Source organism: Protobothrops mucrosquamatus, unplaced genomic scaffold (assembly GCF_001527695.2).
Source record: "Protobothrops mucrosquamatus isolate PMUCROS unplaced genomic scaffold, P.Mucros_1.0 scaffold3, whole genome shotgun sequence".
NCBI classification, from domain to species: domain Eukaryota; kingdom Metazoa; phylum Chordata; class Lepidosauria; order Squamata; family Viperidae; genus Protobothrops; species Protobothrops mucrosquamatus.
The window spans coordinates 2,638,677-2,660,520 of record NW_015386390.1 but is presented as its reverse complement, the minus strand read 5'-3'; the positions used below and the strand labels follow the sequence as shown (position 1 = coordinate 2,660,520).

General features: G+C 39.6%; 1 protein-coding gene across 1 annotated transcript in view; it reads left to right on the top strand.

Moving 5' to 3' along the window:
• The window catches only part of WDFY3 (WD repeat and FYVE domain containing 3), a 117,889-nt gene that overhangs the window by 54,610 nt on the left and 41,435 nt on the right, over positions 1-21,844 (top strand). Inside the window, exons 23-35 of the mRNA XM_015832379.2 lie at positions 1,053-1,243; positions 3,201-3,353; positions 4,596-4,669; positions 5,566-5,727; positions 7,767-7,861; positions 8,459-8,579; positions 9,627-9,844; positions 12,225-12,460; positions 14,576-14,710; positions 16,293-16,472; positions 19,086-19,319; positions 21,048-21,147; positions 21,516-21,676. Coding sequence (XP_015687865.1) covers positions 1,053-1,243; positions 3,201-3,353; positions 4,596-4,669; positions 5,566-5,727; positions 7,767-7,861; positions 8,459-8,579; positions 9,627-9,844; positions 12,225-12,460; positions 14,576-14,710; positions 16,293-16,472; positions 19,086-19,319; positions 21,048-21,147; positions 21,516-21,676 — 2,060 coding nt within the window. The remainder of the gene's footprint in view (positions 1-1,052; positions 1,244-3,200; positions 3,354-4,595; positions 4,670-5,565; positions 5,728-7,766; positions 7,862-8,458; positions 8,580-9,626; positions 9,845-12,224; positions 12,461-14,575; positions 14,711-16,292; positions 16,473-19,085; positions 19,320-21,047; positions 21,148-21,515; positions 21,677-21,844) is intronic.

Sequence of the window (21,844 nt, the reverse complement as noted above, 5' to 3'; positions counted from 1 at the left end):
ATCCTATCCTATCCTATCCTATCCTATCCAGTCCTGATCCCAAATCTAAACAGATAGTCATCATTTAGCAACTATCTTGTACAGCAACCATTCACAGTTACAAAGGTGATAAAAAATTAACTTTGCAATCAATCCTCACATTGACAACCTTTCTAGATCTAAAGCAAAGGAAAGCTGAAGTAAGATTGTAAGCACAGTCACATTTTTACTTCACTTAACAACCAAGTTGCTGATCCCATTTGGGATCGCTTTCCCACTCCTGGTGTAATCACATTGCTTGAGATGTGTAGAAAACAGCTTACTCTCTTGCAATACCTTCCTCTCTAGTTTCTCTGCTCTATAGAGGAAATGGTCAAGCTAAGTTGAGATTTTACAGAAATTGCTTGCTTTTTTTCTCCCCTCCCATTCACACAGAATGGAATGATTAGAGAGGAGGGAATGCAAAAGCATACAATAAACAATAGTTCTCAGCCCTGAGCTTTTGATGCAAATATATTTGATTTCAGTGTGTAGAAGAGCAAGCAACTTAATCTCCTGCAATCCTTTTCTCTCCAGTGTCTCTTTTGTGCAAGGGCAGAAAAAAGAAACAGTTCAGATATAGGACAATGTGTATTTACTGTAATGCAATCTCATGACTCAGGTGCTGCAAAAGTTGTAAATGGGCTGTAAAGGGTTTTTTTCTTTCTTTCAGCACTGGATAACTTCTAACCATCAATTGAATAGTCAGTAAACAAGGACTGTAGCTCCTTTTGTTTGCTGCATAGAAGAACCTCAAAACATGTGTTAGAAGTCTGAATACATGTATGAATACACAAAATTTTGAACTGATTATTTGGCTTTATTATTGGCAACCTGACAGGATCAGCAATGTAACTCCAACAATTCAGAATTACATATGATACATTTTTTTCACTTATTATTTTTAAATAAGGCAAGATAAAGGAAATTGGAACATTTGCTATTTATTTATTTATTTTTGAAGTAATAAGTTGATGATTATGCTGTAAAACTGATTGTAATTGTTTTTATTTTATTTTGCCAACTCCTTGTAGGGGTAAGAACATTTGTCCCTAAGCCTGTTGCAACTACACTGCAGTACATTGGTGGAGCTGCTGCCATTTTGGGCCTAGTAGCCATGGCATCGGACGTAGAAGGACTTTATGCTGCTGTGAAGGCCCTTGTTTGTGTGGTCAAGAGCAATCCTCTTGCTAGCAAAGAAATGGAAAGAATCAAAGGTTATCAGGTGTGTGTAAAGATAAACAAAACTGCTTATGTGGATCACATTTGGGTGAAATTCATTGCATTTCATCTTAGAATCAGATGCACATACTAGGTTTGGAAGAGTGGGAAAAGAATTAAGTTAGGATATTAAATTGAGCAGCTGGTACAGTAAAGTGTACAGTGGGCCAGAACAGACAGTTATGGTTGATTGGTTGGAGAGGGCTGGCTCACGCATGAGGCAATCTACACCAGGGGTCCCCAACCCCCGGTCCATGGACCAGCACCAGGTTGCGACATGCCAGAAACCGGGCCGTGCAAACAAGTGAAACCATATCTGCGGGATGCAGGCAGCACATGAAACCAGGCCCCCTCCGGTCCATGGAAAAACCTCTTTCCACGGAACCGATCCCTGATGTCCAAAAGATTGGGGGCCGCTGATCTACACTATGATTGGCTGCTGTGGGTATAAAGGGGGAGTTTGCCTTCCCCCCCCGCCTTTTTCCCGCCTGTGTGTTCTGTATGCTGTTTTGATTTACCTCATGATGTTCCCGTGTTCCTGGCTATCTTGTCTGCTGTAAATACAAATGTTAAATATATTTATTTATATAAAACTACAAGTTTGTGTCAGGGTCTCTGACTTCATTTGGGCAGTTGCTGCACAAATTCCTTGGCAAATAGTATTGCACAATTTCAAGCAGTGCCAGCATGATGCCGTGGCTTTACAGTTTAGGCAGCACAACATGGTCAGCTGTTAGCTCAGCAGAGACACTTAATGTTTGCCAGATTGAAAGGAAGAACTCGTAGGATCCTGAAGAGAAGCAAATGGGAAGCTTTATTGCTAGGACGATCAAGGGCACTACACCATCTGTGTCCACTGAAGGACATTTATTGGAGGTGGTTTTACTTATATAATTGATTTAAAATGTAACATTTCATTTGGGTACATGGCAAAAGCCTCGCCTGCAAAACGGGAATGTTTTTCCATCATAAGAAAAGGTTTATTGTTCTAATCAAAAGCGAGATACCATCACCTACAGTGATCCAGCAGCATGTATTTGCATGAGCTTCAGCTTCTGAAGTGAGGTTGGCAGGATGAGGGGTTCCCCCCCCCCAAAAAAAATGAACTGAGAATTTAATTGACATCATCAGATCACTGCATTAGCCTGGCTGCGTCAGTTCTTAATTTGTCTTCCCAAAAGTTAAAAATACAAGAACAATAATTCTTATTATTAAATTATAAATTTGCTATCAGAATAAAGTGTAAATATATAAATACTTGATGGCATGATATGCCATTATAACGATAGACACATGATACTAGTACATAATATAAAACTGATTTCATTTTAAGAATGCAAAAAAAGGATATATATTAACTGAAGGCAAACCTTTAGTATAGCCAAGCAGGCAAGCTGAAAACTTATTTATGTGCAGCTGGCTAGTTTTTGGTACTGACTCAACAAATGTTATGCTGATCAACTTTGACCATCAGTAGACCTCAGACATTACTTGATACAGGAGAGAGACCAGATCAGAAAGCACCATTTATGATAGGTTGTGCTTGCATATTGGGCACACACATGGATGCATCCCAGGACTGAAGATAACGTGCTTAGCTAAGGGTTAACAAAAATTAGTATTTTGTTCCTAAATAATGGGTCCTCATTTTATCGACTTTGGAAGGATGGAAGGCTGAGCCAATCTTGAGCCGGTCATATATAAAGTTTTTATAAAAACTTGAGTGCAAACCCTACTCCTTTACTAACACTGATGATGTTACCTAGTTTGGGTAATGAAACATCTGCAAGAGAACAAGCAAGTTTGGAGCACCAGGGACCCCTCATAAGACAGCTTCGCTGTGTGACTGTTTTTCTGTGCTAGAATGAAGTGAATATTTGTTTGTCTGTAAAACTCTTTGAGATTGCAGAATTCAGAAACGTTGCGCTTCAGTATCTCTATGTGGTTCCCTCTTCTTCCAGTTGTTGGCCATGCTGTTAAAGAAGAAACGTTGTCTTTTGAACAGCCACATTCTACATCTGACCTTTTCTTTAGTGGGAACTGTGGATAGTGGCCATGAAACGTCCATCATTCCAAATTCAACTGCTTTTCAGGACCTGCTTTGTGATTTTGAGGTACTTAGAATATTTCTGAACGCTAGCAATGAAAGATGAATTTGCAAATCTGCAGTAATAGTGTTGCTCGAAAGTTAACATGCACTATTGGGAGGAAGAAGCATTTTCTTGCTTCACATGCCATGTGGTATACAGGTAGTCCTCGTTTTACAACAGTTCATTTAGTGACCGTCCAAAGTTATAATGGCACTGGAAAAAGGGACTTATGACCATTTTTCACACTTCCATGGTCATGTGATCAAAATTCAGGTGCTTGGCAACTGACTCATATTTGTGACAGTTGCAATGTTCCAGGGTCACATGATCCTCATTTGTGATATTCTGACAAGCAAAGTCAAGGGGGAAGCCAGATTCACTTAACAACGATGTTACTAACTTAATAACTGCCGTGATTCATTTAACAACTATGGCAGGAAAGCTCATAAAATGGGGCAAAACTCATTTAACAACTATCTCAGCAACAGAAATCTTGAGCTCAATTATCATAAGTCGAGGACTACCTGTATTGTGCAGCTGTACTGCAAATAAACATTGATTCACCTTGTTGACCAATTTTAATGTCAACTATTGAAATAGATTATATAAGTATTCATCATTCTGGTACTTTCCAGATGTGCAGGGACTACAGTTCTCATCCCCTCTATTCTGGCTGGGGACTATGAGATTTATAGCTGAAGCACATCAGGAAAACAACGTTAAATTAGGAAGGCTGCAGTAATGTGGACTAATATTTTGTTCTAAAAAGAAGATACAACTGGAAATAAATTTGTTGATTTCATTGAAAATTATTAGATATGAACAGAGATGCGATTATATCTACCATCATAACTTTTCTATAAACTATTCAGTGAGGAGACGCAACATGCAAATCTTTGAATTTGAAATAGAAAATTGATTATAATATTCATAGGCTTGGCTTGTGTTATATTCAGAGCCAATCAAAATAAACATAAATCAGTTTTGTTTTCTTAGACCAGTGAGCAGCCCTGACCTGGAAATTTCTTTGACAAAGGAAACCTGAAAATTAGTGAACTGTTATTTGGAATGTATTTTTTTTTCTACAGAACAATGACATAAAGTAAATCAAGAAAATTGTTTGTGATTTTGCTAATCTAGAATGAAGATGAAGTATTAGTCAGGCTAGATTCCTGATGGATATACTTAAGGGGGGAAATATTTTGGTAGCAGTATTATGTGCTAAATTAACAGCATGTAAGAATTAGAAATATTTTTGCATTTCAGGTTTGGCTTCATGCCCCCTACGAACTTCATCTTTCGTTATTCGAACATTTCATCGAACTTCTTACGGAGTCTAGGTAACATTGATAAGTATTATTTTATAAACAGTCTAAGAAAATTAACACTCCAGATTTTTTTCCTCCATCAGAATTCACAGAAAACTTTGCTTGGTGCCCCTGTTTAATGCTCTTATACAACTTAATTAATTCTCTGTTGTGTTTTGTCTTTGAGGTGATGAAGGAGTAGGAAGGACATCTTATCTCATGATAAAATATGTATGTTAAAGCTACACAGTTGTTTGGATTAAATCACCAAATGAAACTTTACAGTGTAGAGGACCACAATCCTTTTAATTTAGTTGCAATCTTAGAAAAAACAAAATTGTTTTAAAGGTATTGTAGACAGGTGCTATGTTTGCATTTTGAATACAGAGCACTGCATAGGTATAATTACATACATCTTTACACACACACACAAACATATAAACACACACACTAACTACAGTTAAATACACAGTTCTGCAGGAAGTAGAGCACCTTCTTTTGAAGATCTCATTCAAATAATGCTTGGTTTTGAAATCAGTTATGGAAACTACAAATATATGGACAAAACAAGGGCTTTCTTGATGCTCAGAAGTGACGTTCAGAGGTGGGGCACAGAAGAGATAACCAACATTTGACTTTAATTATGTTAGGAACCTATGTAAAATAGGTAACCAAAAATGGTATCAACAAATCAAAAATGTTTGGATATAATAATTGGAGTAATTAAGTAAATACGGGTATTTTTGCATTAAGTAGTACAATATGATAGCGGTGCAGATTTCTCAAATGAAATATGTATTAATGGATACTTGGATATGATTGCCTCTACAAAAATAATTTGTAATGCAAGTTGTAGTATAAGAAGCTTATCATTATCAGTGAGAATGGAAATTGTTTTCTTATTTATTACATTGTTCTTTCTCTTACAGCGAAGCATCAAAAAATGCAAAGCTGATGAGGGAATTCCAGCTAATCCCAAAACTCTTGCTGACACTTCGAGATATGTCTTTATCACAGCCAACCATTGCCGCCATTAGCAATGTCCTAAGTTATTTGCTTCAGGGATTCCCTAGCAGCAATGACCTACTCAGGTACCATTGAGATACACTATGGATTTTCTTCCCACGAAAATTAGAGAGTAGGCTGATACCTCTGAGGGCACATTTTTCTAGGCCCGCAGAGAGATGTATGAGATTTTTGTATGAGGGCAGAAAATGTTTAAATCAGGGCCAGAATCTATTGGATAATAGCTATAACAGTGATGGCGAAACTTTTAGAGACCGAGTGCCCAAACCGCAACCCAAAACCCAATTATTTATCGCAAAGTGCCAGGGCTGCATCAGCATTGTGGTGCCCTCAGGGGGGGGCAGAGGGCGTGGCCCACTGGGTGGGAGTGGCTGTGGTGGTGATGGCAGACTGAGTGGGCGTGGTGGGATGGACGTGGCCACCTTGATGTTGCTCGTGGGGGGACGCCTGTGGGGGCTTGGCAGGATTGGGGGAGATCCAGGGGGTCTCTGTTGGGTGGGGCGGTGGGCAGGAGGCTCGTCCTGCGGGGTGAGACGGGGTAGGGCGGGGATGCCATTGCTGCGGGGCAAGGCAAGGCAGGGGCAGCTGCTGCCTGACACCATCAGCCCCCGCACACAGATGCCAGCGAGTGCATGGGAGCGTGCTATACCACCTCTACTTGAGCTTGCTAGCCAGCTCCTTCACCTCCTTTGTGCTGGTTGGGGTTGCCGCTCTGGGCACCAGTGGTGGCCTAATGGACCTGCGCGAGCTGGCAGCAGCGGCAGGTGTGCCCACAGAGAGGGCTCTGAATGCCGCCTCTGGCACACGTGCCATAGGTTCGCCATCACTGAGCTATAAGAATCTTACTACAGGTAGTCCTTGACGTAGTTCATTTAGTGACCATTTGAAGTTACAACGGCGCTGAAAACAGTGACTTATGACCATTTTTCACACTTATGACCGTTGCAGCATCCCCATGATCATGTGATCAAAATTCAGATGCCTGGCAACTGACTCATATTTATGACGGTTGCAGTATCCCAGGATCATGTAATCACCTTTTGCTACCTTCCGCTAGCAAAGTCAATGGGGAAGCTAGATTCAGTTAACAACCTTGTTACTAACTGACCAACTGCAGTGATTCACTCAACAACTATGGCAAGAAAGGTCATTAAAATGGGGCAAAACTCACTTAACAAGCGTCTCTCTTAGCAACAGAAATGTTGGGCTCAGTTGTGGTCATAAGTCGAGGAGTATCTATATAAAGTTTTATAACGCTTGGAAAATGTAATGTTTTTTGCGTTCCAAAATCCATGTCAGTTGCAAAATGATAATCCCATAGTTTATCTTCAAATATATAATTTATTTGAAATATATAATTTACTATTTTGATATAATAATTGTGCATTATCACATGTGTCTTGGCCTTTACACATCACCTTTCCCAACCAAGTTGCATTCTGAGGTCTCAATACTAAAATCTCCAGCAGTACAAGCAGGAGTTTTGGTAGTCTGAGGAAAGATGGTTTGATATTATGTTAGACCAGGGGTGGCGAACCTGTGGCACGCATGCCAGAGGCGGCACTCAGAGCCCTCTCTGTGGGCACGTGCGCCATCGCCCCAGTCCCACCTCCCCCCCGTGGCCCCCTCCTCACCAGTAGCCCCCCCGGAGGAGAGTCGCCCCTGGACACAGCCCATGTGGAGCAGCAGTGTAGTCAAGGACATGGCAGCCGGGCAGCGGGGGCAAGACTCTGCCCTCACGCCCCATCGCGCGCAGATGATGGTGTGGGCGGAGGGCGTGGCCGCCTTGGTGCTGCAGGGCTGCCTGTGGCAGGCCGTGGAGGCAGTGGGTGGCCCTGTGGGCAGGCAGGGCAGGGGCAGAGCGGGGGGTTTGGGGGCAGGTGGGGGCGGGGCCGTTTTTGGGCACTCGGTTTCTAAAAGGTTCGCCATCACTTTGTTAGACCAAGGCAATTTTAATTCTAAATAAGCTGTCACCAGAATCTAGGTTTTTGAACCAATTGCCAGTTAGTGTTGCTTTTACTGTGCAGCTGATATTAACAACTAGCAAAATTAAACTCCACCTGCCATACAAGTGCCTGCCATTTCCCCCCTTCTGTTTTCCAAGGTTTGGACAGTTCATCGCTTCTACTTTGCCTACATTTGCAGTCTGTGAGAAATTTGTAGTCATGGAGATGAACAACGAAGAGAAGCTTGACACTGGTAAGTAGTTCCAGGTTCAAGGGCAAGAGTGCAGGAGAAGTTGAAATGTTATTTTTGCATTAGCATTTAATGTGTGTGTTTTTTTAAAGCTCATGCGTGCCATTCTCTGGTGTGCATTGAGCCTGGAATTACAGTCATAAGGTGTGTTAGTTGCCAAGTGGGTAACATATGACTGTACCCTATATTACAAACCTTTTTACACCAGTCAAAATTTATACTAAGTACAAAAATGCTGTAATACCTAAAGACTATTTACAGCTTAACTTGCTTAGATGTACATTGGTAGATTAGCTTACAGTTATTTTCTGTGGCATGTCCATATAAATTACAATACATATGATATAATATGTGTATAATTCCAAAACGAATGTGTTAGTGATTTTTCTTTTTCTCTTTCTTAATCTATAATTGTTTCATCTTGTAATCTTTAAAAGTTAGAGCATTTTCAGCTCAAGGAACATTTCCTGTGCGATAAAATTGGGGAATTATTTCTTAGCTAGATTTATTATGTGTTAATGTCCACTGAACAGTTTTAGAAAATAATCTTTGCATGGGTATTTAAAATTGTGTGCTTCAAAGCAATAATTTGTGTTTTAGGAACTGAGGAAGATTTTGGTGGCCTTGTTTCTGCAAATCTTATTCTTCTGAGAAACAGATTGCTGGATATTCTGCTGAAGCTTATGTACACATCTAAAGAAAAAACAATTGTCAATTTACAGTGAGTATACATAATGTAAATATTTTTTGGATAAGATGTAATTGAAACAAAATCCAGGATGTTTCTACTTTTGTATCAGCAGACATTAACAAATCTATGTGAGTAACATCATATAGCACTACTGTGCACATAACTGAAATGGAGCAAAATTGAAAAACTGAAATGGAGATCTTATTAACCCCTTTTTTATCCTGAAAAATTGCTTGCTGTTCTTTGAGCTTAGTGGTTTTGAAGACATTTCATGACCACACTAAGTACCATCATCAGTGCTAGAGGCATTGGATCGGCTCTTATATACTAGTGGCTTGTCCATCAATGTTGGTGGGAGTGTTCTTGATGGTTACTTCACTAGTCTATTGTTTACTGTTACCTTATTTGTCTACACTGATATTTCCTTGGTTGGGCTATTGTTTACATCTTCATTGTTGGAGTAGGATAGGATAGAAATAGAAATAGAAATAGAATAGAATAGAATAGAATAGAATAGAATAGAATAGAATAGAATAGAATAGAATAGAATAGAAAATGGAATGGAATAGAATAGAATAGAATAGAATAGAATAGAATAGAATAGAATAGAATAGAATAGAATAGAATAGAATAGAATAGAATAGAAAATGGAATGGAATAGAAAATGGAATAGAATAGAAAATGGAATGGAATGAAATGGAATAGAATGGAATAGAATAGAATAGAAAATGGAATAGAATAGAAATTGGAATAGAATATGGAATGGAATAGAATAGAAAATGGAATAGAATAGAATAGGAATAGGAATAGGAAATGGAATAGAATAGAATAGAATAGAATAGAATAGGAATAGGAATAGGAATAGGAATAGGAATAGGAAATGGATGGAATGGAATGGAATGGAATAGAATAGAATAGAATAGAATAGAATAGAATAGAATAGAATAGAATAGAATAGAATATATTGAACAGAACAGAACAGAGCTGGAAGGGACCTTGCAGGTCTTCTAGTCCAGTCCCCTACTCAAGCAGGAGAACCTATGCTTAGAATTTGCTAATTCTGTGGATTCCCCTTAGGGCTTGTGAAGAGCTGGTCCGAACCCTGGGCTTTGATTGGATTGTACTATTTATGGAAGACCATCTGCATCCAGCTACAGTGACGGCAGCCATGAGAATTCTGGTAGTTTTGCTGAGCAACCCAACTATCCTCATCAAGTTCAAAGAAGGTCTCAGTGGTGGAGGCTGGCTGGAACAGACTGATTCTGTGTTGACTAATAAGATTGGAACCGTGCTTGGTATGAATCCCCACAAGTTACCATGTTATCAAATACAGTACAGGTAGTCCTCAATTTACAGCAGTTCATTTAGTGACCATTCAAAGTTACAACAGCACTGAAAAAAGTGACTTATAATCACTTTTCATACTTATGACTTGCAGTATCCCCGTGATCACATGATCAAAATTTGGACGCTTGGAAACTGGCATGTATTTATGTTGGTTGCCGTGTCTCAGGGTCAGGTGACCACCATTTGCAACCTTCTGAAAAGCAAAGTCAAAGGGGGAAGCCAGATTCACTTAACAAGCGTGTTACTAACTTAATAACTGCAGGGATTCACTTAACAACTGTGGCAAGAAAGATTGTAAAATGAGGTAAAACTCACTTAACATATTGTATTGCTTGGCAGTGGAAATTTTGGGCTCAATTGTGGTTGTTAAAGTCAAGGACTACCTGTATAATAGAACCTGGACTAATCCATGAGGCTGAACAGTTTTTAAAAAGAGCTTTTTTATATAGGAAATTGCCATTTTAACTATGTACCTAACAAAAGGTTGTATCAGAATTTAGAGCAGTGTTTCTCAACCTTGACAATTTTAAGGCATGTGGACTTCAACTCCCAGAATTCCACAGCCAGCAATGCTGGCTGTGGAATTCTGGGAGTTGAAGTCCACATGCCTTAAAATTGTCAAGGTTGAGAAACACTGATTTAGAGGTTTGGGATCTTTTTGTTTTTCTAGGCTGAGTATTGTGGCCATTATAAAGTTGATCTGATATTGGGAGAGTCATTTCTGACATATATAGCATATTCCCAAATTGGAGATGGCTCCTGAACCAGTTAACTGAAGGAGCGTACACAGAAAACTCTATGGCTAGATGAGCCAGCCTAGGAGATAACTTTATGCCTAGTTTCCGTTTCTTTAAAAAATATCTGTGGACAATTTCATGAATGCACAATTATTGACCAGTGTGTCTTAGAAAAAGCGAACTAAGCCACAACCTCTTTAACTGGTCTGTTTATATTCCATTTTCATCTAAAGAACATAAAACATTACTTTGTTCGGAGACTAGCTTATAACATTGTCAAATACAGAGTGTGTTGTTACAATCTCCTTTGTTAATTTAATGGTAGAATGCCAAGGGAAAAACAACCAAGCCAGAATGCTAATCCATTATGTTTACATATTTGAGTAGGAGGTGACATATGTTCATTTATATGCAAGGGTTCCCCTTAAAGGCCATCCCAAATGAGCTAATTAAGCTGATGTTATTGAACATCTGCTTGAGAGCAAGGACAACAGCTGCTCTTGTGATGTAAGAATTGGACCAAAATGGACTATACGGGAAATCCTAAAATGACAATCTTCAGAGTTAGCCTTGCTTCCTTGTTCATTGTTCAATAATGTGGATGTGCCTGATGAACAATGCTGTAAACATGAGCTGCTAAGAGCATGTTCTGTAGAATTTTGAAGGTGTATAAAGTTTTTAGCATAAAGGAAATATTTTTAATTTGAAACAAAAAATATTATAGAGGATCAGCAGGATATTTCTAATACATTGTTGAGCAAAGCCAATTTTTTACATTAATACCTTCGTTTATTGAGAATTAACAGACATCACTAGCAGAGCTGAGATAGTGCACTTCTAAGGGTTTATTGCTAAAATCTGCTCTGAAATTAAGATGAAATTGGCTTATATTCAAGTACTGAAAGCTTCTGAAAATATAATTCCATGATTTTAGGGTTTTTTTAAAAGTGCTGTTTCATTCATTCATGCGTTTTTGCAAACAACAATAATTTAGTTTTTGTTTTTTCTTTCTATACTAACCCATTTGATATCTTTGACAACTCCAAATTAAGAATATAAGATACGTTTTCTTTTAGAAGTGAAAGGGAATGAGAAAATATTTATTGGGGAGTGAAATGAAGAATTGTTTAATTGTATAATGATTGTGCTGGGCAATACTTTTGTTATTATTGAATGCCTGGGCAATTCCATTTGTTTCAATGGGCTTACATAGCAAAAAAGGCTCTTAACTGAGTTTAAATAATGAAGGATGGAGCATCTGAGTAAGCTTCACCCTTAAAATTGTTGACTCTTTAGGCCAGCAATCTCCAAACTTGACAACTTTAAGACTGATGGACTTCAACTCCCAGAATTCCTCAACCCGTTTGGAGACCCCTGCTTTAGGCCAAGGTTTTGACTTGCTTTGAGTATTTTCCCTTATATGGCCTAGCACTCTTCCTAATCTCAAACATCCAGTTGAATAAAAATGACATTGAGAAAAATTGTTCTGTGAACAAGTATTTATTCACCATACTGAGTGTGGCATTCAACTTGTTTTTCCAATAAGTGTTGCTATTACACATCTAACTTTTCTTCTTTATTTTCTGCTTAGGTTTTAATGTTGGCAGGAGTGCTGGTGGCCGATCAACTGTCAGGGAAATCAATCGAGATGCTTGTCATTTCCCGGGGTTCCCAGTTCTTCAGTCATTTCTACCTAAGCACACAAATGTGCCTGCGTTGTATTTCCTTCTCATGGCCCTTTTCCTACAGCAGCCAGTCGCTGAACTGCCTGAAAATCTGCAACTCAGCACACCGGTCCCCATCAGTCGGTGCAACCAGGGTGGCCAGGTAGGAACTATGTAGCAAAATACTACTGGATTCAGTGAGATGACTGGTAAAAGTGAGCGTTCAAATAAACTTTGTATTCAACTGAATTGAATTGAGCTGAGCTGAACTTTATTTGGCAAAGTGTGATTTGACACACAAGGAATTTCTCACTGGTACAAAAGCACTTAGGGTACATGCAAAGCATCGGAATAATAATCATAATATCAATAAAAGGGGGGAGTAAAGAAGATAATAAGGATAAATAATAATACTACAACCACACTACATGGCTAAATATACATAGACATTAGAATTAGGTGCTCAGCAGAGTGATGGCACGGGGGGGGGGGGGAACTGTCCCTGTGTCTAGTTGTTTTGGCATTCAGTGCCCTATAGCGCCATCCTGAGGGGAGGAGTTGAAACAGTTTATATCCAGGATGTGAGGGGTCTGCAAGTATCTTCTCAGCCCTCCTTCTGACCCACACAACATACAGGTCTTCTGTGGAAGGAAGGCTGGTTGCAATTATTCTTTATACAGTCTTAACTATCCATTGGAGTCTATACTTGTCCTGTTTGATTGCTGTACCAAACAGTAAAGCACTTTAGTATTGAAGGATATAATTAAAAAATCTTCATTTGGGATCCAGCAGCAGCCGCCCTGTCTTATACCTACAGGGTTTTCAAAAGGCGCATCATATAACCAGAACCAAAATTAAAGATAATTAAAGTCTGTATTCACACACAGCATGTCAGATTTACTTGAGCCTTTCCATTGAACCCAATAGAAATGTTAATGATTAACCTGACCATTTCAGTACATGACCATTAAACAGGTATTCCTCGTTTAATTAACGGTCGAGACCAGGATTTCTGCCTGTTAGTGATGTGGTCATAAAGCACCATGTCGTGTGATCACATCACTTGGCAACTGCAATCAGGGCAGTCCCAGTTGCCTTAGTTGAGTGAGGATTGCAGGTCATTAAGTGAAGACCTCACAACTTCCTGCCAGCTTCCATTGACCAAAGTCAATGGGGAAGCCAGCAGAAAGTTGCAAGTTGGACAACTTTGAAGCAGGTTGGTGGGCTGGTAACTTGCTGCTGCCATGTGAAGGAAGATACATGGGTGGCTGCAGTTGGCATGAGAGCAATTTTGGGCCTGGAAGTGGTTGTCAGGTCGGAGGAAAGGTGCGACTAGCCAGTGAGATGCAAACATGGGTGGGCCAGAGGTGGCTGCTCCCAGGTGGGGAGGCTTGGCGATTGTCTCTTGTCGGCTTTCCCACTGACTTTGGGAAGGCAGCAGGGAAAGTCACAAATGGCAATCATATGACTGCAGGGCACTGCAACCATTGTAAGTGCAATTGGTTGTTAAGCAGCCAGATTGCAATCACATGACCACGTGTGATGGCCAACACTTCAAAGACCAGTCAAAAGCACCGCTTGTTCCGCATCATTTCAATTTCAAGTGGCCACTGAACAAAGTGGTTGCTAAGCAAGGATTACCTGTATATAGTTTATTATTAAAGATGTATATTTTAAAAGCATTAAAATTTGACTCCAGGCTTCAAAGTTCATATAATTGTTTGTGTAAATCCTGCTACAAGAAACGTAAAAACATCTCTGTTACACACAAGAATTAAGAGGGAAAAATTGTATCGCTTCTTTAAAATGGAAGCATTACTGAAGGATGACCAGGAATTGTCCGGTAAATGACACTAGGGAGTCTGAATATCAACTGGTGTTTGTTTGCTTTTCAAATTAAAGAGTAATTGTAGCATGCCTCTTAATGGATTTTTGTACCTCTTTTGTGAAAAATTGCTTATTCTTTGCGGATATCTATATAACCTAAATCTTTAGACAGATACAGTATGTGTGCTTCCTTGATCAACTGCCTTTTTGGGGGCGGGAGTATCTATTTTAAAACACTGTTGAATAAATAAGATATGATGAATTGCTTAATAAAAATTGGTACAGGTTCTGGTGGATTAAGTGAGCATCTCTCATTGGTTGAGTTATATAAATCACTCTAAAGTACCGAGCAGTAGAATGGCAAGCTTTGCATTGCAATAATTTATAGATTGCTTATAAATGAACACTAAATAATGTATTTGTATTTTTTTTTTCTCTTTCTCTGCTGAAGTTTGACTTAGATTCAATTTGGACGTTCATATTTGGTGTTCCTGCCTCAAGTGGCACCGTGGTTGCTTCAATTCACAGTGTTTGCACAGAAGCTGCATTTTTACTGCTGGGAATGCTGAGGAGCATGCTAAATTCAGTAAGTATAGCATCTCTCTGAATACCCATGAGAAATTGAGTTATTTCACCTGTTCATTTTATCATTTTGTTCGTAAAACTCTAAGAAAGGATTACTTGAAATTCCGAGGCAGAAACTTTTACGAATGAATGTTTAAAAAAACAACTCTTCATTTTGAATTCTAACAATATTATATCCTACTTATTGCAGTATTTTATGCCAGGGTGTCCACCGTGGCAACTTCAAGACATGTGGACTTCAACTCCCAGAATTCCCTCAGCTAGCATGGGGAATTAAAGCATGGCTGACTGAGGAATTCTGGGAGATGAAGTCCCCAAGTCTTAAAGTTGGACACCTCTGTTTTAGGCAATAAGTAAAAACAAGAGAGTGTCATATGTTAAAAGTATTGGTCTAGGAGAGAGGAGAATAAGGTTCAAGTTTACCTTTAGACATGCATTGATTTTCTTTCTCTCAGCCCAACCTGGAAATCTCTTTAAGTTAATTTTTTTTGCTCCTGGATAGATGGGCAGACAGATGTAAATACAAGTGGTTCCCCTTTCTTTTTTTAAAAAAAACTCCACCACTTTAAAAAAAAGTGATTGTCATACCTTTTTACCTATTTGCCACCCCAAGTGTTTCCTTGATTTCATGTGTGTTTAGTATTAATAATTAAATATGTTGATATGGTCAAGTAATTATTTATTTATTAAATTTATTGGCCACCCATCCTGCCATACGTGTTAAATACTCAATAGTGTTATTGCATTGTATTATGGTATTAATAATTAACTTTTATTAGATATTTTCTTTAAACAACATAAGCATATGACATCACAGTCTATCAAATTAAATTTCCACAGTCTACCAAACTAGAGCACTGCTTGATAAAGCCAACATTAGTAAGTGTTTCGCTGGGAATTGCAAAGATCTTGTTGCAAAATAGAAGCAGCTTTTAGAGAAGTGATACATATTATGAAAAAGGTAATTCTTTCTTGTGCAATAAATAAAGCTGTACAACTAACAAGAAGCTAGTTTGGTGTAGTAGTTAAGGTGCTGGCCTAGAAATCAGGAGACTGTGAGGTCTAGTCCCTCCTTACACCTGAAAGCCAGCTGGGTGACTTTGGGCCAGTCGGTTTCTGTTAGCTCACCTCACCTCATTGGAGAAGGAAAGAGCATTAGGTATGTTCACCACCTTGAGTTATTTATAAAAAAAATAATAAAGGCAGGATAAAAACCTAAAACAAAAAAAAGTGTTTATCCATCCATACATATGTAGTGGAACGATGTTGTTGGCTCTGCACTTGAATGAAGGTGAAAGTTACCAGATGGCCTTGATCCAACCTAATTTTCTTTATAATGTACCCCACAATTAATAAAACACGTGATGTCACATATTAATATATGTCTGTCTGTCTCTCCCCCCCTCCCCCATTCTATAGTTAATAATACATAGGGTCAATTCCTCAATAAATTTTACTATTAGAGATGCAACTCTAGTAAGTACAGTTGCGTCTTCACTAACGCAGTTCTGCTTTAGATAATGCACGGCATTGTTATTTTACATTATTTCATCTAATGTTTCTAATGTTTTCTTGCACTGCAGCCTTGGCAGTCAGAGGAAGAAGGCTCTTGGCTTCGTGAATATCCAGTCACCTTGATGCAGTTCTTTCGATACTTATATCACAATGTTCCAGACTTAGCTTCCATGTGGATGAGCCCAGATTTTCTTTGTGCACTGGCAGCTACTGTGTTCCCTTTCAACATTCGGCCATATTCAGAAATGGTAGGAAACAAAAGAATCTCTTCCAAAGAAACAAAAAAAAAAAACAACCCCAACCCAAACCTTCAATTATTTGGTATCTATTATCTGGAAATTGAACTGAGTGTTTAGTTAGCAAACATAAATAGAATTGACTAGAAAGATTCACCAGCAGGGAAATTACTGAGAGCTGTCTCACAGCTGTAAGTACCAGCTGATTATTCATGCAAAGATGATTTCTAATTTTTGAAACTTGCTTAATGTTATAGGTGCCTAAAATCCAATTCAGCACAAAGTCTTACATGAGGAAAAACTTGAATTTTTTGGCAAGCTGCAGCCAGCTGGAGAGGTCCAAATATTAGAGTGTTATACATGTTTGTGTTTAAGAGGCTAAAGGGGAGAAAAACATTATTTTCACTGCTGTTAGAGAGCCTTTGAGAGCTTTGCAAAATCTCATACACGGATTAATACCGTCAGATTCAAGAGGCTTTACAATTCTCACAAGGGAATTAACACTTGACGCGACTTTAACCTTTATAGTCTACACAGCCTTGAGAGTGAAGGTTTAAGCCACACATCGTCAAGTTGGTTTTTTTTGCACCGTATGGATAACATTCTTTGTGGATAATTATACTGCTTTCATTATGCCCTTTCCAGAATCTTCTTAGCTTGTAATTAGGAATTTAATCTGCTTATTATCATGCATAAATTTTGTTTAATAGAATATTTTCCTTGGGTAGCTTTCTACTAAGTCTCTTTCTATCTGTATCATATTCTCAGCCGGCACCTTTCTAGATGCAATGGTTTTTATGATATCAAATTTTCTAAAGCTCAAATTAGAGTCACTCTACCCTGTTTCATGTCTCTGTATGGAAGGAGGAAGGAGAGAGCAGTTGTCTAAATCATTTGTGACAATAGACAGCTTGTAGGCCTTCTTAGCACCATCTGCTGTTCTAGGCTCCATGACAAAGGGGTGGTTTTATGCTGTGTCATTTACTTGGACCACAGGATGTCTCTGTCTTCCAAGAATTTATTTACTTTCATTGCAGTAAATAAATTAAGACTACCTTTAATTGCATGTTTAGGGGCAATTGTAATACAGGTAGTCTTTGACTCGCAACTGGGACCAGAATTTCCATTGCTATGCAAAGCGGTTGTTAACTGAATTGTGCCTGTTTTTTTCAACTTTCCAACAGTTTGGAATTCTCATGCCCATCCTTCAAGTATTTTTGCAGGGTTGTCTCTGTTTAACTTCCAAGATCCACCTAGATTAGTTAGGAGCTATTACAGATGGCCCTCAATTTACAACCACGGTTGAGCCCAAATGTTCCTTTGCTAAGAGAGACGATTGTTAAGTGAGTTTTAGCCCCATTTTACGACTTTTCTTCCCTCAGTTGTTAAGTGAATCATTGCAGTTGTTAAGTTAGTAACACGGTTGTTAAGTGAATCTGGCTTCCCCCGTTGACTTTGCTTGTCAGAAAGTCATAAAAGGGGATTGCATGAGCCCGGGACACTGCAACCGTCATAGATATGAGTCAGTTGCCAAGCGTCTGAATTTTGATCTTGTGGTCATGGGGATGCTGCAGTGGTCATAAGTGTGAAAAAAATGGTCATAAGTCACTTTTTTTTTCAGTGGTGCTATAACAGTGATGGCGAACCTTTTAGAGCCCGAGTGCCCAAACTGCAACCCAAAACCCACTTATTTATCGCCAGGTGCCGGGTGGGTGTGGCCCACTGGGTGGGCATGGCTGTGGTCATGGCAGACTGGGTGGGTGTGGCCAAGGTGGGCGTGGTCACCTCGATGTTGCTCATGGGGAGGGACGCCTGTGGGGGCTGGGCAGCGTTAGGGGAGATCCAGGGGGTCTCTGGCAGGTGGGCAGGAGGCTTGTCCTGCGGGGTGAGGCGAGGCAGGGCGGGTGTGCCATTGCTACGGGGCAAGGGGAGGCCGGGGCAGCTGCTGCCTGTCATCATTGGCCCCCGCACACAGAGGCCAGCGAGCGCATGGGGGCCAACAGTGTCTGTCAGCAGCCACAGCCTCAATCGGCGCATTCTGGGGCTCCGCAGCCCACCGCCAGCAGTTCAGAGAAGCCGCCTCTGAGCTGGACAGCTGGCCAACAGCTGAAGAGGCGATGCGGTGGGTCGTGCCCAGGAAAAGGAGAGCATGCGAGGCCAGGATGGATGGGATGTGGGGGAGGGAAACCAGCCATGCTGGGATGCATCCAGCCACCTGGGAGCTCGGCGAGTTAGCGGGCAGCTGGTGGAAGAGGGATGGTTGCCATCTCTGGGGCATGGCACGTGTGCCCACAGAAAGGGCTCTGAGTGTCGCCTCTGGCACGCGTGCCATAGGTTCGCCACCACTGTGCTATAACTTCAAACAGTCACTAGACCAGGGGTAGACAACCTCGGCTCTTTTATGACTCATGGACTTCAACTCCCAGAATTCCTGAGTCAGCTAGGAATCTGGGAGTTGAAGTCCATGAGTCATAAAAGAGCCGAGGTTGCCTACCCCTGCACTAGACAAATGGTTGTAAGTCAAGGGCTCCTGAGATGCTAAAATAAATAACCGCAATCCATCTCACACTGTTGTCCAAAATTAACAACTGATTCACAGACAACTGATTTCTTTTTCAAAAATAGGTTACCGATTTGGACGACGATGCCGGATCTCCAGCCGAAGAGTTCAAAGCATTCGCCTCTGATACGGGGATGAACCGGAGCCAATCAGAGTATTGCAACGTAGGGTCTAAGACTTTTTTAACCAACCATCCTGCAAAGAAGTTTGTGTTTGACTTTATGCGTGTGCTGATAATAGATAATCTCTGCCTTACACCTGCAAGCAAACAAACTCCTTTAATAGATCTTCTTCTGGAGGTAAATTTGGTATTTTATCGTTGTTTCTGAAAGCAAAAAGAAAAGTCACACTGGATTGCTAGTTAATGGGCATTGCATATCACAGTAGTTCTCAACCTGTGGTCTACGGACCCTTGGGGGGGTGCGATGTTATCACATGGGTTCTGCAAAGGCTTGAAGGAATGTTATGATTTAAATCTTGAGTTAAGTCTTGGGGGGGGTCTGTGGCCATGGTCCGTGGCCACAAAATGTATTTAAAGGGAGTCCGTGGTAAAGAAAAGGTTGAGAACCACTGACATATCAGAATAATTTTGAGTCATTAGCTTGCGGTGCTTTGCACCTTAAGGCTAGTTGGTTTCACTCCATCTCCTCAGAAAGATTTTTATGCCAAATTCCTAAGGGCAGTCCTATTTGTATATGTCATCTCTGATTTTCTAAGCTATCTTCTAGTTAGGAAAAAAAAAGAGGGGACTTTTTAAGAGAATCATTTTTCCATGTTTGTCAACTTGTCTACCTCCTTTAGCTCATTCAGGTGGGAAGCCGCTCAGAAAAGTGAAAGACACAATTGGAGTGAGAATAATGTACCAAAGAATCTTCCCCCTTGCTCTTTGTCCCAATTCCTACTTATTAGGGAAAGGTTTGCAGAAAGAAACCAGAAAAATATATAAATGTTATGGGGGTGGGAGGCCATTTTAAATAAGGAAGATAGAAGTTCAGAAATAGATGCCACAAGGTATCTTTCATTGCACAGTTACAGTGATCTTTGGGCTTTTGGCCGCAAGAATGCAAGGGAGCCCTGCACAAAACAAAGACATTGGTTGTGTACTCCCAGAACTGTTACATAGGGGCAATATAAATCAAACAAGACTGGAATGTAGCATCTGATAATACAGTGGGGTGACCTTATTGTGATCTGAGCCAGTGCCTTTAAACCCACATTTCTATAAAGGCTCCAAGCCCCTTCTCTTCTACTGATGCTAGTACCTTCTAATATAAGCAATGTGCTTGATCATACTCCTGTAGTATCTTCTTTTATATCAGGAATGAGCAACAATCTGGTTTCTGTTATCTATCTCCTTCCCCTTCAAAGTCCACAGGCTGTTTTCATTTATCTGCTCTGTCTAATATACATTTCAGAACCATAAGGAAAGAGAAGAGAATTACTTGCCCTCTATATTGGCATGAATTGCGTTCTCAAGTGATCTCTGTTCCACTCCTTCACTTTGCCTACAGTGGAAGATAATCTGCTGAAAGTTGTTTTAAAGAACTTGCCCTTCCTGTTGATTTAGAGCAGGGATGAGGAACTATAGCCCTTTTGTGACTTGTGGACTTCAACTCCCAGAATTCCTGAGCCAGCCCTAGTCATAAAGGTCCATAGTTCCCCACCTCTGATTTAGAGTAATCTGCCCCCACCCATCTCCAAAAAAATAGAGCTGGCATCTCTTAGAAAAATATAATCAGTTTTATTTTTGTTGCTCAGTAAATATTTTTTTTTTGCATGGAAAAACTTAAAAAGGACATATGGGCTTCCCAGCAATTTATACTTGGGGCATTCGTTAATTTCTGAGGGGAAAAATTAATACTTTAATATTCACTTTTACACTAAATATATTGAATGGAAAGTTTTATTTGCGTCAAGTGCCAGACGGTACAATATTTAATGCGTCTAACATTTTCCAGAATTCACAGTAACATTTCAGAATAGCTTCCTCTGAATGACATCTTATTATCTTTATTTTGTATTTCTAGGCATCTCCAGAAAGATCAACAAGGGCTCAACAAAAAGAATTTCAGACTTATATTTTGGATAGTGTTATGGACCACTTGCTTGCAGCTGATGTTTTATTGGGTAAAGATTTGTTTACATGCTTTTATCTCTAATGCACCTTCTTCAAATCCTCAGAAGAATATAACTGATGAAATTGTTGTAAATATAAAATGTTGTTTCTACACATCAATTAAAATTATGAATTACTCTAGTTGAGATGATCCATTAAAACAAAAGCAGTTGTTCTACAAGCTTAAGAGTTCTGATACTGCATAACGGTACTGTGTAATCTAGTATTTCTATGGAGAAATTATTTTCTGGTATTGATGTTAATTTTATGGAATGTCCTTATGTGCTCTGTTCCATGGAAGGTGGAATTGGGGAATTATTAAATTTTTGTTAAGTATTCATTTTGGGAATGAAATTCTTCTGCTGTTTTCCTTGTGTAGGTGAGGATGCATCTTTGCCTATCACCAGTGGAGGAAGCTACCAAGTACTTGTAAACAACGTATTCTATTTCACGCAGCGTGTGGTAGATAAACTTTGGCAAGGGATGTTCAACAAGGAATCCAAGTTACTTATAGATTTCACACTCCAATTAATTGCACAGGTATGCTCACATGATTTTGTGTTTAAATAAAAATTTCTTTTGCTATGTAGACAGACGATACTTCCTATACTTGTTTTCCTTTAAATATAATAATAATAGTAGTAGTAGTAGTAGTAGTAGTAGTAGTAGTAGTAGTAGTAGTAGTAGTAGCAGCAGCAGTAGTAGTAG